The sequence below is a fragment of the Cydia splendana genome, chromosome 16 (assembly GCF_910591565.1).
Source record: "Cydia splendana chromosome 16, ilCydSple1.2, whole genome shotgun sequence".
NCBI classification, from domain to species: domain Eukaryota; kingdom Metazoa; phylum Arthropoda; class Insecta; order Lepidoptera; family Tortricidae; genus Cydia; species Cydia splendana.
This window is the reverse complement of record NC_085975.1, coordinates 10,120,550-10,141,913: the sequence shown is the minus strand read 5'-3', so window position 1 is coordinate 10,141,913 and position 21,364 is coordinate 10,120,550. Positions and strand designations below refer to the sequence as shown.

At 36.8% G+C, this 21,364-nt stretch overlaps 2 protein-coding genes across 3 annotated transcripts in view; one reads left to right on the top strand and one right to left on the bottom strand.

The window, feature by feature from the left end:
• LOC134798253 (semaphorin-1A) overlaps positions 1 to 21,364 on the bottom strand; it is a 385,737-nt gene that overhangs the window by 161,823 nt on the left and 202,550 nt on the right. The gene's annotated exons all lie outside the window — the stretch shown is intronic.
• Positions 258 to 1,369, top strand: LOC134797876 (cilia- and flagella-associated protein 20-like). Its single transcript, XM_063770225.1, has one exon. The coding sequence runs from the start codon at positions 334 to 336 to the stop codon at positions 1,309 to 1,311; it is 978 nt and encodes a 325-aa protein (XP_063626295.1). The 5' UTR covers positions 258 to 333; the 3' UTR covers positions 1,312 to 1,369.

The following is a 21,364-nucleotide window of genomic DNA, read 5'->3' as shown; positions in this document are numbered from 1 at the left end:
CTTATAAAACAAAGTCCCCCGCCGCGTCTGTCTGTTTGTTCGCGATAAACTCAAAAACGGATTTTCATGCGGTTTTCACCTATCTGACCTATCAATAGAGTGATTATTGAGGAAGGTTTAGGTGTATAATTTCTTAACCCATGCGAAGCCGGGACGGGTCGCTAGTGATACATAATTATGAGTGTTATTTTATAATGCTACAACCTATTTAAGTCATTGCCTGTGTAAACACACGACTGGCCGGCGGCATGCGTCAAGTTTGTCAAACAAGTGTCACAAGGTACGTGACCTGCCAATATATTAACGATTCGATTGATATTACTTTTGTTTATAATGTTTAAAAATACGTTTCAGAGCGGACTATTATCAATATTTTACAGTTGTGGATCTAATCCTCTTGCGATATGGGACAGCGAAGTCCAGAATGGGCACATCAAACGGCTCACCGACAAAGAAGTCAATTCCATCGTCCTCGAAATCGTAAGCACGAACGTTGCGACTACTTACATCACTTGCCCAAAGAACCACCAAGTTTTGGGAATAAAACTACCTTTTCTCGTCATAATAGTGAAAAATCTAAAACGGTATTTCTCTTTCGAAATAACTGTTCTCGATGACAACAATATGCGGCGACGGTTCAGAATATCTAATTTTCAGTCGACTACAAAAATCAAACCGTTTTGTACGAGCATGCCTATCGGACTGTCGGGGGGATGGAACCAGATACAGTTTAATTTGGCAGACTTTACAAAAAGAGCGTATGGCACGCAGTTTATTGAAACGCTCCGTGTCCAAGTACATGCCAATGCTCGATTGCGCAGGATCTATTTCAGCGACCGCTTGTATACTGAAGAAGAGTTGCCACAGGAATACAAACTGTATTTGCCGCTAGAGAGGAAACAGAAGAAAGATAAAAAAGATGCGAAAGAAGCGGCGGCTCCGGCTCCTGCCGCGGCCCCTGCCGCAGCTTCTGACGTGGCCCCTGCTCCTGTCTCTGCCCCGGCTGAAGTTGCACCAATCCCCAAAGCGCCTACACCTGAACCTGAAGAGCCTAAATCGGAAGCTCCTCCTACACCGACCGAAACACAGCCTGAAGGTGAAGCAGAGCCGCCAGCCAAGGCCGAGGCTGCGGAACCAGAGCCCGCCGAGGGACCGGCAGAGACCCCAGCAGAGAGCGCTCCGGAATCTACTGCGGGAACACCTTCCGAGCCCGCTTCAGAACCTGTGGATGTAACAGGAGGAGAGGAATCTGCTGCTGCGACTCCTGCTGCTGAGACCCCTGCTGCTGGGACCCCTGCCCCAGAGGATTAAAAGCTGAATAGTATTATTTTTTATATCAGTTATTTAATCAATAAAAATGTTAAAGAAGTTATAGTTTATTCTATCCCAGTGCCACCCGGTGCTGTATTAATTAACAAATGTTATGACAGTAATGCAATCGGCTGTAAATAAATGTGTCTAATCTTTGATCGCCCTAATCGAACTAAAAAATACTAGATATACCTACATATAGATGACTGAAAACTAGACTTCACATTTGTTAACCTTCTACAAAGGCCAGTATTAATCAAAAACAACATTATTTTGGTGCGTAAGCAATAATTTGTTAATCTCCAATAAAAAATCGGGCCATTTTCCAGCGCGAGTGGCGTCCCATTCAATATGCAAAAGCGGGTCATAAAATTGCACCATCGTCGGTTGTAGCCGTCTCTTTAATAGTTTATGCTCTGGTCTATGGCGCGAAATTCCGCCCATTATTTAGGGTTGTGCCCGTCAAACGGACTGTACGAACGTCGAGAGATTTATCGTCGGTGGCTTGCACTACCGTTCACTGTTCCACTTATTTAATTTAATTTTCCAGTTTGCTTTGATTATTTTTACTTTTACGGCGTACGTGTTTTCGTTATTTCCACAATTATTTCCTACTCTATCAATACAGTTAACTGTATCTAAACTACATAGACTACTGGCTGAGGATTGGACACAATTTAGTTAGGAGGCCAATTCGAAACTACATTTCATTTTGTTATCATTCGCCCGTGCATCACGCTCGACGCTCGTGCCAATACATTGTACGTACAAGTACGAATGAAATGCACGCGTGACTGATAGCAAAATGACAATTTTGATATTGGATTGGAATGTAAGTTCGAATTCTCCTCCAGGATATTTTACATCCATTGTTGCGTTGCTTTTTAACAGGGCACTCACGCTCGTCGGCTAATAAATACAAGAAGATATTGATATTACGAAAATTTACAGCATGCAACAGACGTAGTAGAGAAACAGTTCTGTTCAATGACAACAATTCAATCTGAATTGATTATACTGATTTGATTGAATATTGACTTAGCAGTAGACTTTTAGGTACACTTTTGATCACATTTCGATGCATCGACAGCACTTTTGAGATTAGTTTACACTTTGAGCACTTCGGTTGACGTCATAAATGTTTGAGGTGCATTGGGGTAACCTCGAAAGCGGTGTAATTTTAAAAATCCCTAATATATTTCTAAACTTCTTTGGCAACATTTACGCTGCTACAGTAGGTACAGAGATTCTAGTTTAGTTGCATTTTTATTTAAATATCCCGCAATTGAAGTTATCCAATGCACCTTAAAAATATCCACCTTATTGAAAAGTAATAAAGTCCAATAATGGAAACGTGTCTTAAGTGTTTATTGTAGGCGAGTGCCTTGAATATGGATACAATAATAAGTAAGCCCGTTTTACAAATGTTGTTTCAACTACGCTCAGTCATGAATATAGGCTTTATGTAAATTAAACTCAGCTTATATTAAACTAATTCAGTCGAATTGAAGACAGCACATTGCCCTTCAAGCTTAGGGACAGATGTCTTTACTGAATAATATAATTTTGAAGATATTGACTCTATATTTAAAACCTCATATCTTCAGCTTTCAAAGTGATTGTAATTTGGACTCTATTTCCAATTGCGTAAGTTTGTCGTTTCAAATTTACAGTAAAGTAAGATAGGAGGTTCACGAATATAGTTGATATTCTGCTTAATCCTCTCTAAGTACTTGTCTTGTATTTCAGTTGACATCGCTGAAATATTTACAACTACCTTTGGCAGTGAAATATGAAGTACAATTTGCTTTCGACAACAGAAATAAGTACAAGGTTCCAGTGTATAAATAATAATAATGCAGGTAAATAAAATTGGTTCGTTGACATTATTACCAATTTCTACAGGCCAGACTGCATAGTATTGTAAGTTCAAATATTTCAAGTACCTATAAAACTTTTTTTTTCTTATATAATATCTGCAATCAGTCGCAAGACTATAATCAGATTGGTTCAGGGAAATATATATGACGTTTCCAGAATTATAGGGCCATTGCCCCACCTTCCCCTAAATATCCAGCACTTCTCTTCTTTGAAGGTAGAGGATGTTTGATTTGCTAGTAGAAGACCATATCTGGATTCCATATGACCAGATTGGTTTGATGATTGAGCAATATACTCTTAATTTGTTGCTCAGAGATAGTGCGGATTGTCTTCCATTGAGCCATAGTATAAGTATAAAACTTGAAATAAAAAATATATTTCCAATTGTCTTCCTTCTTTTATGCTTCAATTTTGTTTCCTATTAGTTATTTCAGGCTGCAACGTTAACGCTTGGCACGAATCGAAGGATTTCAAGATTGCATCTCGAGCGTATAACAGCGAATCCTTCAGTTACAGAGAAGAAAATATGTACCTGAAACAAAGAAACGTGAAATGAATCATACGGTAATTAATTGCAGGATATACGCACTTTCGATATATATATTTAGTTAAATGGATCTAACATTACTGGAAGGACGGACGGACGGAGTGACGGATATGACGCAATGATAAGTGGTGTTCAGCTGTATTTACCAAAACAGAATGCAACGGTTACCGTAGCCTATATTACATCGCGTACATCGCTGCACTGTCCGATTCGAACTTTAAGATTCGTCAATTAATAGATCTAGAAACGATATGGATTAGATGTGTCAGTGTCAAAAGTGACGTTTTCGTTTGAAGATACGTACATAACCCTGCCCGCAAATGTGAAAGAGAATAAAAAATGTACTAACAACAGAACGCTGACCATTAGTAGACGTTATTGAGTTGGAATAAGGTTTATAATTGACCAGTTAAGTAACAATATCTAGTTACAATATAATACCTATTATATAGGAAAAATAGTATATTTATAGATTCCTTTTTAGCCCAAGAAAACCGGAATATTACAATGTATTCTTCTGACATTGAATTGATAAAAATGTGTAGTTTTCTTAAGTCTTTGAAGTACCTACTCAAGACACTAATTTAAAACTTACGTATAAAGGAAAAGAAATACATTCGAAACAGGAATATTTCATATCGTTTTAGATATGACGTTCTAAAAGCTGCTATTAATAAGTTTTTGATATTAGAAAAAGCTCGGGTTGCTCCTTCGTATTATCTAGGGCGTACCGAACCTACCACTACTTCGGAATCGAAATTTTTGTGTCTCTATATCCAGATATACTCCAACTCACTCCAACAATGCAAGATATTTTAAAATTTCAATCTTCGAGGACGACGGCCACCCTGTGCAGTGAGTGATTACTGATATTAATGATCATTAATAATTATGACGTTTGCAATTTAATATCTACTATTGTTAGCCACGAAATACTCATCATAACTCCATAAGTAAGGTATCAAATCAAAACAATACTGAATAAGGGATTAATTTACGTTAACTCGGTTAACCAGGCCAGAGTGTCTAATCCAAATGGTGTGATTTATATTCTGGTCGCTATATCGTTATATTCAAAACACATGATCTCGCCATATTCGTTCAACATAAGCGTGGTAATAAGTTAGCGGCGTGGCGAGTGATAAATCACGAACCATAGTGACGTTTGGCCGATGGCGCAAAAAGCAAACGGGAGGCGGAATATCCTGCCTTTAGTTGGTTGGCGATTGCAACAACGTTAAGGATGACTCACGTTACACCGGGCCGTGTCCCGGCCGGAGCTTCCGGCGCATCGTTTCCTATGGAAAGCATCACGTGATCGCCTGTCATGTCATAGAAAAGTAAGCGCCGGAAGCTCTGGCCCGGACACGGCCCGGTCTAACGTGAGTCATCCTTTATTGTTGGAGCGTTACTGCTGCAGCGTTAACTCGGGGGATGTCGTCAATTTCCTTGCAAAAATGTGTTGACGTTCGTTGCCGCCTTACCGCGATTAGAGCGTTCAATCCGTCACTCATTGTTAAGGTGATTGACAGTGTCTGCATAAGGGTAACATTCCATTTCTGACCGCAGCTGCACTACTAGTACGAACGCGTCGGTGTTATTGCAAATTTCCATAGTAAAATGAATGGTAGTGCTGCTGTCGTTGGAAATGGACTGTCACCTTAAGTCAACGCTGCAGCAGGAATGTTGCAACAGCAACGCTGATGCGGTTGCCATCCGAAAGTCGTCGCCTTGAACAGGCCTCCGTCACACGCTCAAGGCCACGCGCTATATGCCTACCGCTCGGCGTATCGTTGACGATACAACCGACAGAGGGCCGCCGAACGCCCGCCTCAGCGCTCGTACCGCATTGCACCGCGCGTTTCCCGCGCTTATGCTTCGAAATGCCGAAACCACGTAATTATTGTGCAGTAGATGGGTGAAAAAGTCAAAAAAACAAAGGAAAAAGCCTATAATACAAAATCATCTTTTTATGGCGGGCTAAAGGTCCCGCCTGAAAGTTTAATAATTATATTGAAGGGTTAGAAAAAGTATTTTTAAATAACTTTGACGACGTAATAATTAATCGGCCTGGTAGCACCGTATTACAACTTTTAAAAACCGTTGATTGTCTGTTGCTTTGCTCCTGAATATTTATTAAAATTATTTACGCGATTTACGATATTTTCAACTACTTATTAAATTTTAATAACAGAGAATTCCGAGAAGTGAAAAAATTATAAATCATTATATTAAAACTAAAACATATTTGATTCGCAACATTCGTTTTATTACAATAATCATCATAGGTAGGGTAGCTACAACCCTAGCGCATTCTTACGATGACGCGTTGGCACGTGACTCGAACGGCGGGCAACACAGTTTCGACTCTTTGTGCGCGTAATTATGGTACATTTCTTCTTGTCCTGAGCAGCAGGTATTATTATTAAGGTTCTGTAGGCTATTATAGCGTAGGTATTTTTGCTTTTGTTTGGGAATGAAGTATCTGTTACGTAGTAACTATTTATTAATCTGTGCCTTGAACCTATAATCGCCGAATGTCGTAATATGCGAGTATTTAGAGGTGTTTTAAGTGAGGTACCTGCCAAATTTAGCAATGTTTAAATTTTGGATTAAAACGTGGTTTCTATGGTCTATTGTTGGTTAGTGGGCAACAAAACTTAGGTAAGCTTTGTTTGTTTTTGATATTACGAGTATTGTATGTGCATAATTGTTTCATACACATATTATTAGGCTGGATTTTGAGTGTTGGGTGAGTGCTGAGGTGACGAAAGACAGAGGAGAATGGAAGAGAAAAACATGTTGTGCCGACCCCACATAAGTAGTAACGTGGGATAAGGGCAGGGAAAAGAAGAAGATTATCATGCCGGATATTATAGTTCATAACTTGGGCCAGGCCCTTAAGGCTACGCGAACAGTCCGCTGCGTCGGCTTTTCATAATACAACTTTAATTTACTGCTGCATTTTAAGTTATGGCCAAAATTAGTTGAAATATAAAAGAGCGTGTTTCGCAATAAGCGGCGAGGTGAATGTAATATTTAAAAGGACGGTGGTTTTGTTGTGTTTATTAAATGCGTTTTAACATGAAAATAGTATGTAATAACATATTGCTGTTATGTTATTTGTATAAAATCAACATTAATTACTAAACTTTTAACCTGATATAATGAAAGCAGTCAATAGGAAATCTGATTAATCTGGCTAATTAGCTAATTAGGTACGTAACTGACACTAAGATAGTTTGGTTTCATTTTGGCATTAGGTACGCGTATAATTCAGATCCAATCTAAATCAACCAAATTATTTAAATATTAACCAGATTATTAAGTGTTAGTGCATATGAGCGAGTAGGTACGAAGCTATTCGTTTTCTGAAATCTGTTTCAACACTAAATAATAATTAAACACTAATTAAAATTCTGAACGAATGACCGATACCGAAAGCACTTCTTAAGGTTTCAGCCGACGCAAAGCTACGTCCAACAAAAGTGCCACTAATACGATATTAACTAAAAGAGTGCCAGGATACTTAGTCCGAATTCGATTTTTAAATCGACAAATGAGACAGTCCGGGGTGACCACAAACCCGTTAAAACAATTTGCCGAGGAACGTGTCCGCGGAGCCAGTCCGCTCACGGCGCCTAATTTTTGAAGTCGTAAAATTTACGACAAAGGGAGTATAATCCATCCGAAGTACGGTCTAGGACGGACGTGCCGGGCCTCCCGAATAATCGTACGGTAAGCAAAAACAGGGTGTAGTGATGATCGCTTCTGGTTTTATTGGGGAAATACTAGCTGCCAGATTCCAACTTTAAGATACGTCAATTAATAGATCTAGAAACGATGTGGATTAGATATGTCAGTGTCAAATGTGACGTTTCTTCAAACAAAAACTTCACTTTTGACACTGACACATCTAATCCATATCGTTTCTAGGTCTATTAATTGACGTATCTTAAAGTTCGAATCGGGCCGTAGGTTCCTTGAAAGAATATTGTATAGTTTGTGGGGTAAGATGTAAGAAGGTATTGTGTTACGTATATATTTTGATATACATATTCGTAGTGTTTAATTTTTAGAGTCTGGCTACTGAAATATTACACAAATGTTTGGCGGGAAATTCAAAAAATCTTGGGCTGGTCACACTTTGTGTAGTAGGAATTATAGTTTTGATACTAGAAAATATTTTTGATTTTCTGTGCACACGTAAGGTACCTAAGTAAAGTACAGTACAGTCAACGATAAACACATATGTTAACACTTTCTCACCATATACCATTGTAACAAGGCGAAAAATTAAATGTAGTGTGAATAAGACCTAGCTCAATAATACCGTAATATTAATCCATCACCAAAAAAAATACACAAGTACTATGCCAAATATGCAAATATCAAAATATTTATAGAGCACCAACCTCTTAATTTGTTTACATTTGTTCAGGAGTTGTAAACATTCCAGTTTTTCATTATACAACGTTACACGTCGATTTCGCACATTGTCGTAATTATTTACGAGCTTAAATATAAGTTTGCGAACCTTACTCAGTATAGACATTATTAATACATATTATTTACAATAAACCCCTTATAAACCGCAAACAATTTGAATGAATGACATAAATTGACAACTGACTTTTAGCTTTTTTTTAAGTTTAGACAATTGGTGATACAACAACGAATTATCTGTCAACAATTTTTGGCTAGCCAGACTCTAGTTCATCCACTGAAAAAAAACCTGGTACTGGTAACCAGAATCTGGTTAGCTGTACTATATTGTCTTGTTGTATATGTGACGACAGGACACTTTGTAAACATAACCAGACCATTCTTGTTAAATTAAATTTGTTAATTCTATGAAGTGTATAGTAGTGGGTATAAGACTTTTAGTAAACCCAACTAGCCGGTCTGTTAATGGTTACTAAATAATACAGTAACATATACGTTCCTGTCCTGTTGTTATAACAAGGTATTCAGTATATGTAACTGAACGATTTGTGCGGTGTACTGGTTTTATATTGTTCACGTTACCAGAACGCACTGTGCTAATGGGGCTTCTAAGCGAGCCATATGTTCACTGCAATATGTGGCCGGCAACTATTGGTGTCCTCTTACTCACATGTTAGAGAGGGACACTAATAGTTGCCGGCCACATATTGCAGTGAACATATGGCCCGTTTAGAAGTCCCTTCAGCACAGTGGGTTCTGGTTACGTGAACAATATATAACCAGTACACTGTTCTTCTAGTAAATACAGACAAGTTTTACACACTTATTTTTTTTTATTTTATTGATCAAATAAGTAACACAGCATTACAGTAAAACCAAGGCACTGTGACACTACAAAAGAAAAAAACATTTTGTCTCCACAAAGAAAACAATATACACAAAAATGACATACAAATTAAACATTGGATTTGGGCGACGACGTAACAGCGTGGCTCCGTAGCGTCGTCTGACTCGGCGTAGGATTCGGCAGGTTGCCCCGGAACCGCCGAAACACCACACTCTTCGGCCAGAAGTCCGCGCTTGCGATGGTGTCCTGCAGAGGCCGCGGCACGCGCACTACAAATGAACTGAAGTGCACATAGTGACGCGACTGTAGCTGGTGCACCCTCAGCGTGTAGCCAGTCTTCCGGCGGACGTACTCCACCACCTCGTCGGCCCCGGCGGAGTAATGCAGGCGAGACACGTAGAGCGCCTTTTGTCGCAACTCGTAGGCCAGAAGTAACCGGCTCCGCAGTGCCACACAGAGTTTTACGAGGCGCCCTGCGCGCCTTGCGTTTCCTTTCCACCAGTTTGAATCCCTCCTTATCCACATCGGTGCGGGAGGACTTTTCCTTAATCGGAGCCCGCACATTTCACTGTGTCAGTAACACGCAAACAACACGCACTTATACTATACACTTGTACTAGTTTACAATAAAATTATGGACAGGATATACGTAAATAAAACATCGACCGGCCGGAACGTAAGACGCTGGCGTAATGGCTGCCGTTCTGTGAATTGCGCAATTCCTTTCTCCGCCCCCCGCCACCCGCGCATACACCGTGGTGTTGGCACAACTGTTTGATTCGTTCAGACTACAATGCATTATAGTAACCACAACATAATAACTTGTAACGTGTACACTCGTATCTTTATTTTTACATATCAATAGTTAGTGTTACGATGCATATATTAAACGAGACAAACGTTTAATATTTACAACACTTGCATCTTTACATATACAACGAAATTGTAAGCAGTACTAAATTGCATTTAACTAGAATTAAACAGTGATGTTTAAAAAACAAGTTTTACACGATACAACATTTTTTGTTATTACTACCGGATTTTAGTAGGTATAACTATATTTTTAATTACTATACGTTCTGGTAGTATTGTAGAAAATTATTTTTTTCGGTGTCATGGTAAAAGGTGTTTTTAAAAATGTGAACACATTTCCTCATTATTTTAAAACCGATTTTTGATTCCATCATGTGTTCCTTCATATTATCAAATCAATGTTGAAGATAAAATATATTATTAATAAAAAGGAAAGGAGATATATTTTTATTTATTAACACAAATTATGCACTGAATGTACAGGAAATCTATGTTATTTAAATATAGTTCTTGTAGTAGTGTTAACAACAACGTATATTGCTGCTAAGTATTAGTTAATTGTTAATTCCGACAACTTAAAAGTTGTTAGTTAATTGCTTGTAGATGCTATTCGATTGTCCTAATCTTAAAAAATACTGTTTTAAATAAAAATAGAAATCCTAAAAACCTACTATGCGCTTAAAGGAGAGTAATGATTTCGGCTTACTTCGACACTCCAGCTTCGCCAAGCTCCGGCACTTGATCATTCTCAGACGGCGTGGGTTTTTGCCGACCCTACCGCAACACTTACACAAATTAAAGCAAGCGAGCCGTAGTTACTTGCGAATGCAGATTCAATTACTGCAATTCGGAACGGAATTCCGCATGAAAATATCATGGAAGATAAAAAAAATGTTGCTATTGCAGATAATATGGCTTATTTTATGGCGCTTAGCACCACCTCAGGGTGGATTTCATCACCAAAAATTTCACCATACAAAAAAATATTTTTTTTAAATGTTTAATTTAACACGATTCTAGCTGGGTAAAGTAATAGGGGGCTGTATATTGAGGATATTTATGGTATTTATACAATCATTTGTGGCTATATTTGAAGTTATCGCTTTCGGAAAATAAAAACGCAAGATGGTGATGACAATCATGGTATGGTAATGACTCTTTTATAGACGGTAATGACACTGCATGTACGGTAATGACGATTTGGGAACTAATTTATATATGTATTAAAAACGAATTAATAAAACAAAAACTTTTTTTAATTGTAAGGCTTTAGAACTTTAATAAACATTACAAATAACATGTTTTTGAACATAAGACTAGCTACATAAATTATTTTTAGAAAATTATAAAAAATACATTTTATTCATATAAATAAATATATAACAAGTATTTTTATTGTATAATTTTAAATAATGTATATTCCGAAATAGGCAATTTATGTATTCATTTATTTTTTTGGGTTTTTTCAATGTTAAATCATATTAACAATATTGTACTCTTATTATCAGTTTAAACCCGCATCTTCTTTTATCTACTGCATAACTTGGTATTTATATCATATTATAAATTTGCTGGCTTACCAGTGAGCTTAATTTTTATGATATATTACTTTTTTTTTGATAATTTGATTCATTGCATAAGTTTGTATTTTTGTTGTTTAATAAATTAACTTTAAAAATAGCTATAATGATTTAAATCCATATATATATTGTTTAATAGCTAAACATTAATATATAATCAGTGTTTTATAAGTTGCAAGACCCCTACTTGTAATGCATGTCATAAGTTACAAAATGTTAGGTATTGGGTCCGGTGACTACCCAATGGTATAATTATTAATTGCTGTAATTATATACATCAATTAATATAATATTATCAAAAAACATAAGGCCATTACGATAGTGAGCCAGTACCGTAGCCTATGGTCGCTTAAAACTTAATATATGTTGCTTGTTTAAATACTTTGTTTTAACACGACTAACATGCAATTACAGACTCTAAGTTGCACGATTTACATTATTAGATAATAAAAAATAAACATTTGTATGTTCTAAGTCTAAGTTCTAAGTGACCTAAATTTTGCCTACTTCAGTCAAAATGTTATTTAAAACTAACCATCCTCTAGTGTGAAAAAAAATAGTCATATCTTCTTCTACATTTATTCTACATTTATAAGGTAGACATTATATAGTGTTAGAAGACATAGAGAACGTTTTTCAAACATACAGCTTAATATCATAATGAATTATAGCAAAATAACTAGAAAAGTTTCTGAGAACCGTCATCACCATACACATGAAATCATCACCGGTCGTCATTTTTTCCCGGTGATGATGGGTATGGTGTTGACGATTTGAGAGTTTCTTGTTTTTATTTCTAGAATACGAATAATAGTAGTTAATGTCTATGCTACACAATAAACTTCATGTAGTTTGCCATTCATTTCAATAATTATTTCTAATATATCATTTGTAACTTTTTTAAACCAAAGCATAACGGTGATGATGCTCTGTTGTGACAAACTACGTTTTACAAATTTGTTCGTAATATTTCTCACGATTCAATGATGTGACTTTATAGTGAAATCATTTTTGGCATTCTATATTAAAGGGAGAAATAGGGCAAGGACCTTTAGCGGTATTTCGTTGTTCATACACGGAGATAAGCTCACATTGACATTACCATGACGGTGTTGACGAATATTCGTGACAAAATTTTAAATATTTTTAAATGTACTTTCTCGGTGAAGGGATTATTGCATATTTTCCCATGTGTTAAACAACAACATGGAAAAGATATAAGTAAAAGAAAAATCGCAATCGTACGATAGGTATGCTATAATTTTCACTGCAAACAATAAGGTTCAGATTTTTCCGGTAGACGGTGATGATTTTAGACACATAAAACATTTTATATAAAAAAAACTATTAAGTTATTGGAGATGGTAATTGAAGGAACATGAAGATAATAGTTCTTAAAAACATAAAAAAGTTGCAACTCGCACAACCTACTAGTTTTTTTTATAAAGACCGAACCATAAGTTTTCGCAGGATTTTGAAATCCACCCCTCAGCACACTAGATTCGATTCGCACGTCCTATAGCGACATCCCGCTCGCACATCGCAACGATGTGCGAATCGTACCTATCCAGTGTGCTTAGCGCCCAAGGGAATGAACAATTTATGGGTACTCCACATTTTTGACAGTTCGTAAATGTCCATAAATGTGCACATACTGTGTTTTAGTGATAACAAAACAGTGGCATTTTAATAATGGTATATACTAAGTAGTATGAAAAATTTATTTATTTAAACAATATAGATAAGAACAGGAATATAAAACTAACTACAATTAAAATAACTTAAACTAAAAATTAAAAGGTAAGTACTTATATTATTTTACAATAATACATATGGTCCTATTTACCCGCACCAGTGCGTAAAATAGCACTTTTCGTGCGATGTCAAAAGTTTAAAGGGCCATATGTACTGTAAATCGTTGTACGATACACGTGCGAATAGGTAATTCGGAACTCGTTTCCTCTTTTCCGCACTTGTATCGTAAATAACTATATATTATTTACCCTGTTTACCCTGGACATAAAATTCAAACAAGTGGTGAGCAATGAGCATCATAAAATGCCAGACTACTTATTAAACCGAGTTAATTTGACCTCCCGCTGGCCTGTCGGAAACCTAGACTAACCTTACAGTTTCTTTCCGACGATCCTTTAAAAATGTACAGTTCATGAATAATGTTTGCAGAACCTTAAGTGATAATTTTTCAACCTTATTCCTTTGAGATAAGATCTACAGATATCGCTCTGTCTGCACCTGGCGATGGCGTTAAAGTTAAGTAAGCGTAGCTCATCGTTTAAACGCGTCCATAAATAGTTCCTCGACGATCCTGCTCTTCATTTGTTGTTTTTCGTCTATTACTCATCGTGAATCGCAAGTTAAAAATGTTTACGGCCGTATCTTCACAGTACATGAGGCAGCGTTGTTATCGCGTATGGGCTATAAGCGAGCAATCGCCTCGCTGGAGACAGACCAGTATAAGTTTATTTTTCTGGCATTAACTCTCAATTTGGTCTAAGTATACTTTTGTCAACAGATATTTAAATCCTAATTACACCAATTTAAACTTACACGAATTTTACACATTATTACGAGAATGGGACTTAATTGCGTATAATTAAGTTTTAAAATTACCTCCGACGTTTCGAGGCCGTCTTTTTACTCGTGATCTCGGAGAAGCCTGGCACCAACATCGTCTAGCTGCACGAGTTTTTTAAACTAGGCACTTGGTCTTACTTCACTTGGTGGTTAATATACGCGATTAAGTCCCGTTTTCGCAAATAATAAAGTCCTAATTAGTCTTTTAATTCCCAAAAGTTATCGACGATGGCATTGGCTGAAGCTATTACGTTTTGGTGGGTCTAAATGAGCCCTTAAGGGGCCCACTGATTAACAGTCCGCCGGACGGTATCGGCCTGTCAGTTGTACGGAACTGTCAAAATTTTGTTCTAACTGACATGCCGATACCGTCCGGCGGACTGTTAATCAGTGGGCCCCTTTATACAGGTTTTTCCGAGTTGAGTACTCGCCCGTCTTCGGAATACACGAGACAGGTCACAACGACCCGTGGGGCCATATTTTAAACCGCCTGAGCGTCCGTCCCTGCGCCGCTGCGATAACGGCGTATCGGTTATTTACTGACCACGCCACTTGTAACTCTTATAGCTCAGTTTTTTGCACGGTATATGAGTGCTATAGCTGCTGTATATTAGGGCTTCCAATACCGGGATCCCGGGATCCCGAAACACCGGGATCCCGTCTGTTTAAACAGATTTTTCAATACCGGTATTGTTTAATGAAATACCGGGATCCCGGTATTTTCAAAAAACAAGGAAAATGTGCCTATTATAACGTTTAAAATCTATTAAAATGGTCAAATTCGGCTGTATCAAGAAGATAACTTGCCAATTTAATTAAAGAAGATCATTTCATTGAAACAAGATCTGTGCATATGCGTTAGATAAATATTTGGTGATGAATTCTGATGTTCAGGATATATTAAGGGGCTACCCCACGCGAATGACCTTCGATCTGAATCCCTTAGTTTTCTAATGTTTTTTGTAGCTTATTATATTGACAGCAACAGCTTGAAGCAATATATACTGCAAAACGTAATTCAAGACCAAAAAAAGTAAGAAAATGTTGCCACTTTTTACTAGCGCGTCTTGTATTTATGCAAAAATAAGTATATAAAAGTACTTTTTTAAATCGCAGGAGTAAAATTACTAATAAATTAATTATCTTAGCATGATTATTTATCAAAAGGAATTTACTATTTTACAAACAAATTATTGCAGTGGCAACATTGTCTTACTTTTTTTGGTCTTGAATTAGGTTTTGTAGTTTAGTATCCTATATTTACTTCAAAGTTCATCGCCTTCGAGATATTTGGCATCAAAGTTGAACAATTTTAGCTTAAAAACTGGTTTTCTGGCCATAACTTTTGTGTTAATTAGTTTAAAATGAAAACCCTGGACATGTTTCTCGAGACGTCAAATACGAACCCAAATATTTAGATTTCGTACATGTAATTGTAAGATTCTTCACTGCAAACTAGATACGAAAAGTGTTTTTTTTTTAGAAAAAATAGGAGATTCGATTCAAAACTTGTCAAAAATGTCGGGTAGCCCCTTAATATAATTAGTTATTAAAATTTTATCAAAAAGTAGAAAGAAATTAATTGTAATGGCATACGAATTATTGGTGCCAAAGAATATTTATTGGCTGATTATTAGGTTGAACTAAAAATGTGACTTGTGAAGTCAACAAGGCGGATAAAATGATTGCCAACCTGGAGGGTTCACATAATTATTGCAGATGGCGATTTTGGTTTAATATCCTAAGCTAAGGACATACATATCTGGTGTAAAAGTAAGCCTTTAAAAAAAAAACTTAAATTTTTTAAGCCATTTATAGTCAATACCGGGATCCCGGGATCCCGGTATTGATAAAGACAGTTTCGGTATTAATACCGGTATTGAAAGAAGTCCGGTATTTGGAAGCCCTACTGTATATCTTTCTACTATATTTATGATCCACTTTCCAAGGGCCTCAGGGAAGTAAGTATATATTGTAAGTTTGGTTAGAAGAACATGACTTGACAGGAGATTCTTGCGTGAACATAAAAAACCGAAGTGCGAGTCGAACTCGCCCACCGAGGGTTCCGTGCGTTCCGTGTATTTGTTGTTATAGCGGCAACAGAAATACATCAGTGAAAATTTCAACTGTCTAGCTATCACGGTTCATGAGATACAGCCTGATGACAGACAGACGGAAAGACGGACGGAGTCTTGGTAATAAGGTCCCGTTTTTACCCTTTGGGTACGGAACCCAAAAAACTAGAAATCAAAAACATAAGCGTTTACGAAAACATTAATTTGCTCGCAGTTTGAAGTTTAGTTCCCAAACCTTCTCACAATATCCAACAATCAAGTCCTTATTGATTTTAAAATGATCTGGTGTTCGAATCACTATGATCAGAGTGACCGTTCACCTCACGGCAAAAATTATACACGTACCTTGTTTACGCTATAATTCATTAGGTATGGAATCTTTGTCAATTTTATATAGCAAATATTGATACCCAATCGTTAGGAGGAGATAGCAAAATATTAAAAGTATGACCACACTAATTCCCTATATTTGAACTGAAATATATTTCCCTATATTTGGTTGAATTTATACTTAGGCAGTTTCTCAGCACTTTTCATGTCTGGCCACCGCTGCACGTCTGGCACGCTCTTGACGGGATGGTTAAAAATGTTAAAATAGCCGAGAAACGCGTTGCAGATATTTGCTTTATTTAATAAATAGCAACTGCCTGCGACTTTCAGGTCAATTCGAATGTACAGTACGTACATGTACGTGAATGTACAGTGCACGATAACTGAATGACATCATTTACTCGTACATGTATTATTACATAGAATTTTAATGTCAGTGTACGTTCGAATAGACCTGTATGTCCGTGTGGAACTCCCATATCCTATGTAACAACATTAGGGGACGATTTCCATGATGAACTTTTTTTATTCCGATTTATTAATTACTAGCGACCCGCCCCGGCTTCGCACGGGTTAACACATTACACACCTAAACCTTCCTCAAGAATCACTCTATTGATAGGTGAAAACTGCATGAAACTCCGTTCAGTAGTTTTTGAGTTTATCGCGAAGAAACACACAAACAGACAGACGCGACGGGGGACTTTGTTTTATAAGGTGTAGTGATTTAGGTTAAATGTGTGCTTAACGTCACTACAATTATTTAAGGCATTTTTGTGAAAACCATACAAATTTTCACACGTAGGATGATAGTCCATATTTATTGCCAAATAATTTTAATATCAGTATTCAGCTTTTGAATGCAACTTCGCCCAATCAGAAACATAAATCGGGCCCGTGCTTGTTTTATATCAACCAAGTTTTAATTGCTTTAATTTGTAACAATTTACCTTTAATTGAATTTTGTTAGCAGATGTCAGTTACAATACATTTTTTAACCTCCGGAGGCTCTGTTTATTTTATTAATAAAAATGCAAAATAAAATTCGCAATATGTATTCATTGATTCCATATCTGTAATTGTCTTTTGTAATTTTGGTTATTTTTATTGCTTGTAAAATTTGACATGTAAAAGTGCCCCTGCATGTGGCTTATTTCCTGAATAAAATGTTTGATGTTTGATGTATTATAGTGTCTATAGTACAATATGTCTAATAATAATAGTTTCTAAATAAAAAAGCACTCTGGGAGTGGAAGGTAATTAAAATAGTATTGTAAAGAAATTACATAATCAAATTTGATTTTTTTAAAAGTGTCAGTGCGAGGCAAAAAAAAAGATATACCTACTTAACAAAACTTAAAAAAAAATAGTCCTTTTTTTTTAGTTAAGCAAAAACAACGGCGTCTACTACTAGTAAAATTAATAAAGCAGCCGTCTCACTTGTTTTACAGTAACCAGACGAAGACAGCTGCAGTTAGTCATCTCGGACAAATGCCGCTGTTAATAAAACGAATAGCCACTATCAAGAGCAACACGCCAGAGAAATAAACTAGGAGTTGTTAATGAAACATGAAATAAAAACCGGACAATTGCGAGTCGGACTCGCCCACCGAGGGTTCCGTACTTTTTAGTATTTTTTGTTAGAGCGGCAACAGAAATACATCATCTTTGAAAATTTGAACTATCACGGTTCATGAGATACAGTCTGGTGACAGACAGACGGACACACGGACAGTGGAGTCATAGTAATAGGGTCCCGTTTTTTACCCTTTAGGTACGGAACCTTTTACCCTTTGGGTACGGAACCCTAAAAATAAAGTATGTCGATAGAGAAACAAATAGTTTAAACGTTAATTCTGTTTTGTAATATTTACCTGTGTTTTATTAAATTATTGTAAAATGAATCTCAGGGCATTTTACTAGGTAGTAGCAAGTAGTAGGTAGTCAATCATTGAGTTGCACATTACAGTTGTTTAAACAATAATACAATGTTTAAATTACATATGTAGTTGATACCTTTTCATACCAACTATTTTGTATCAAAGAATGTAGATAACTGGTTGACTGGTAGAGGATGCCTTCTGGCATTAAGTCCGCCATTTGTACTCTTAATGTATTGTGCAATAGTTAAAATAAATAAATAACTAATAATAATTCGTAGCAACATAGCTTTATAGCTGTATAGATAGCGTAGTTGAATTCTACTAATATTGCTACATATGGTTAGAAATCAATAAAATTCAATGTCTAACTTTTAAAATTCATATTCAATCCACCCACAAAAAATACCTACAACAAAAAGCCACATTATAAAAACTGTACACAGGGTGGTGCATGAATATTCATAGCGGGCCGGAGATAGTATCGCTTAATAAACACCCTGTACTCTGCCCGCTCACGTGCCCCTAATGTCGTGGCCATTATTACCCAAATTACGAGGAATATATGACACAGGCTTATTAATAAGGAATAATATTGTGGTTCTTGCGACGTGACACGCTTTGTGGGTACGAGTGCAGCCGAGTGGGAGGTATAGTGTTACAAGAGAAAGATAAATTTTCTGTACCGTAACGGTTACGTTATAAATACGGTATGGATACGGTACGGTACGTATTTAGCAGTCAATGCCAATTAAAGCCTTTATTTTCGTAAGACCCATGCCAATTTTTGCGTTGTTGAATTTAGAACTTTCTTCTATTTTTATATCAGTTCAAAACTAATTACGGGTATAATTTGTACTTATATAAACACGCCGGGACTTACGAAGTTACAATAGCAACAAATTCAAATTCAAATTCAATTTCTTTAATGTCAAAATAACACATGTCAACAAAATCACAATAGAACTACGAAATATACAACTAACACTAACAACAAACCAAGCAACTTTATAATAAATAATGATTCTCTTCAATTATGCTGTAGCATACATAATAATGTAGCAATACTACACGGTCTGCTACGAACTGCTACGAGGCCTACGACAATTATTTAGTTTCAGCTATTTAATATTTTACGGCTTATGATGATGATTATTATTATTTGATTGTCAGTGCATACTGAATAGGAACTTTTGAAACTGCGAACTGCAACTGCTAACGAGAGCAAAACGATTTTGTAACAATATGGGAGTGTGCCCACTCATCTTATCATCCACAACCGAGCGAAGTTAATCCTAAAATTCACCGCACCAAAGTTAACCCATGTGTTTTGATCCACAAAATTTAAAATAACATATGTTCAAAACTCCGCATTGAACGCGGTGACAATTTTGCATCGTTACCGTTGCAATTGCGAAATTGCCCTCATTCTGCAGCGTTGTAGCCCGACTACGAAACTGGGGCGGGCTGTTTGTGAACGTCTTACCTCGCGACAATGTGGTCGTGAGAAGGCGTGGAGCTAAACCAGGGGTGCGAAACTCCTGACTTCGGCCAAACTCGGCTCCGCTCGGCTCAGCATTGCTCCGAGCAATTATTAGGGTTGACACAACTTGACGTCCCTTTGCGTGCACGACCACAGATAAGATAATGGCTTGAATTTTGACAACCCTAAATAGCCTAAAGGAATAGTGCCATATATTAGAAAGGGACAGCATGATTTGACCCTGAACCACTGTCATACTTCGGTTTTGTAGGAAGTTTCATTTCTGTACTATTATTTATTCTCTGGCTAAACGGAGTTCTATTTTAAAATACCTGCATAATTAGTCTAATGACACTTAGGGATCGACCTTTGTGTGTTTGTGTTAGGGAATGACTGTGATCTCACGATGACGGTCATTTATTGCAGAGGTCGGCAAACTTTACGAAAAGAGTCGCAGAATAAATCAGATATATAAACGTTTATTTTTGGGACACATTTCGCGAGCCGTTGTATTGTGACCCCCTGGTATAATTGACTGAGCAATGTTAATCAGAATAGATAATTATTGTAAACCATTTATCATACAATAAAGGAACATCGCAACTTACATGCTTAGGAAAAAAACCTTTTACTACGGTGTCGTGTTATTGAATACAAAACAACACTAGTATACTTTATTGCTCTCAATAAAGAAAACAACAGTAAAAAGAACTAAAACTATAAAATGTTGTCTACATAACAGGCAAACATATCACCAAGGAGCAATCTTAAGGGGCCCACAGATTACCAGTTCGCCGGACGATATCAGCCTGTCAGTTATTCGCCACTGCGAGTAACTGACAGGCTGATATCGTCCGGCGAACTGATAATCTGTGGGCCCGTTGATGTTCAGTTTTGACAGCTGCAATTTATTACGACACTTTAATTGCGAAGCATTTCAAACACGAAATCATGTTTCACCCGAAAGTCAAACGGACTACCTAATGTGATGGTATTTTGTTCTTGTTATCATTTTTATTGTATTCTGTTCTGTTCTTAAACGGTTAAAATCCGTCCATTTTTTAATCCGGTAAGTCGCAAACTGTGCATCAGCAACATCAGCAGCGGATTTTTCTTAACGCCTGCTGTCCCATGTCATTACATATTTGACTGACACCTACTACAGTTTACTTCGACATCTGTATAGCAAAGCTTTACAAACTAGACTAACTGGAGATTAAATTTCACACGAAGCTCAAACAGACTTTTTACCCGACGGAACGGAGCGGGGTAATGTTTTAGGTTTTCCGCTAACGTGGTGTTTTTGCGGGTTGTTTGCTCTTGTCGTCGGCGATTTTTCTTACTTCCGCTGTCCTGTTCAGATACGGACTGGGAATTTGTTAGAGGGTTCTTGCTAGTTTTAATTTACCGTGTGTATTTACTTATAATTTAAATAGATTCACGGAAATGTAAAATATTAGCTTATTGTACCCGGCATTCGTTTTGTAGCTTCAAAATTAAAAAAAGTAACGAGTAGATAAGGTTCCATAATATTTTATTTGTGAAAACTCATGATCAAGCGTTGCATTTGTTAGCC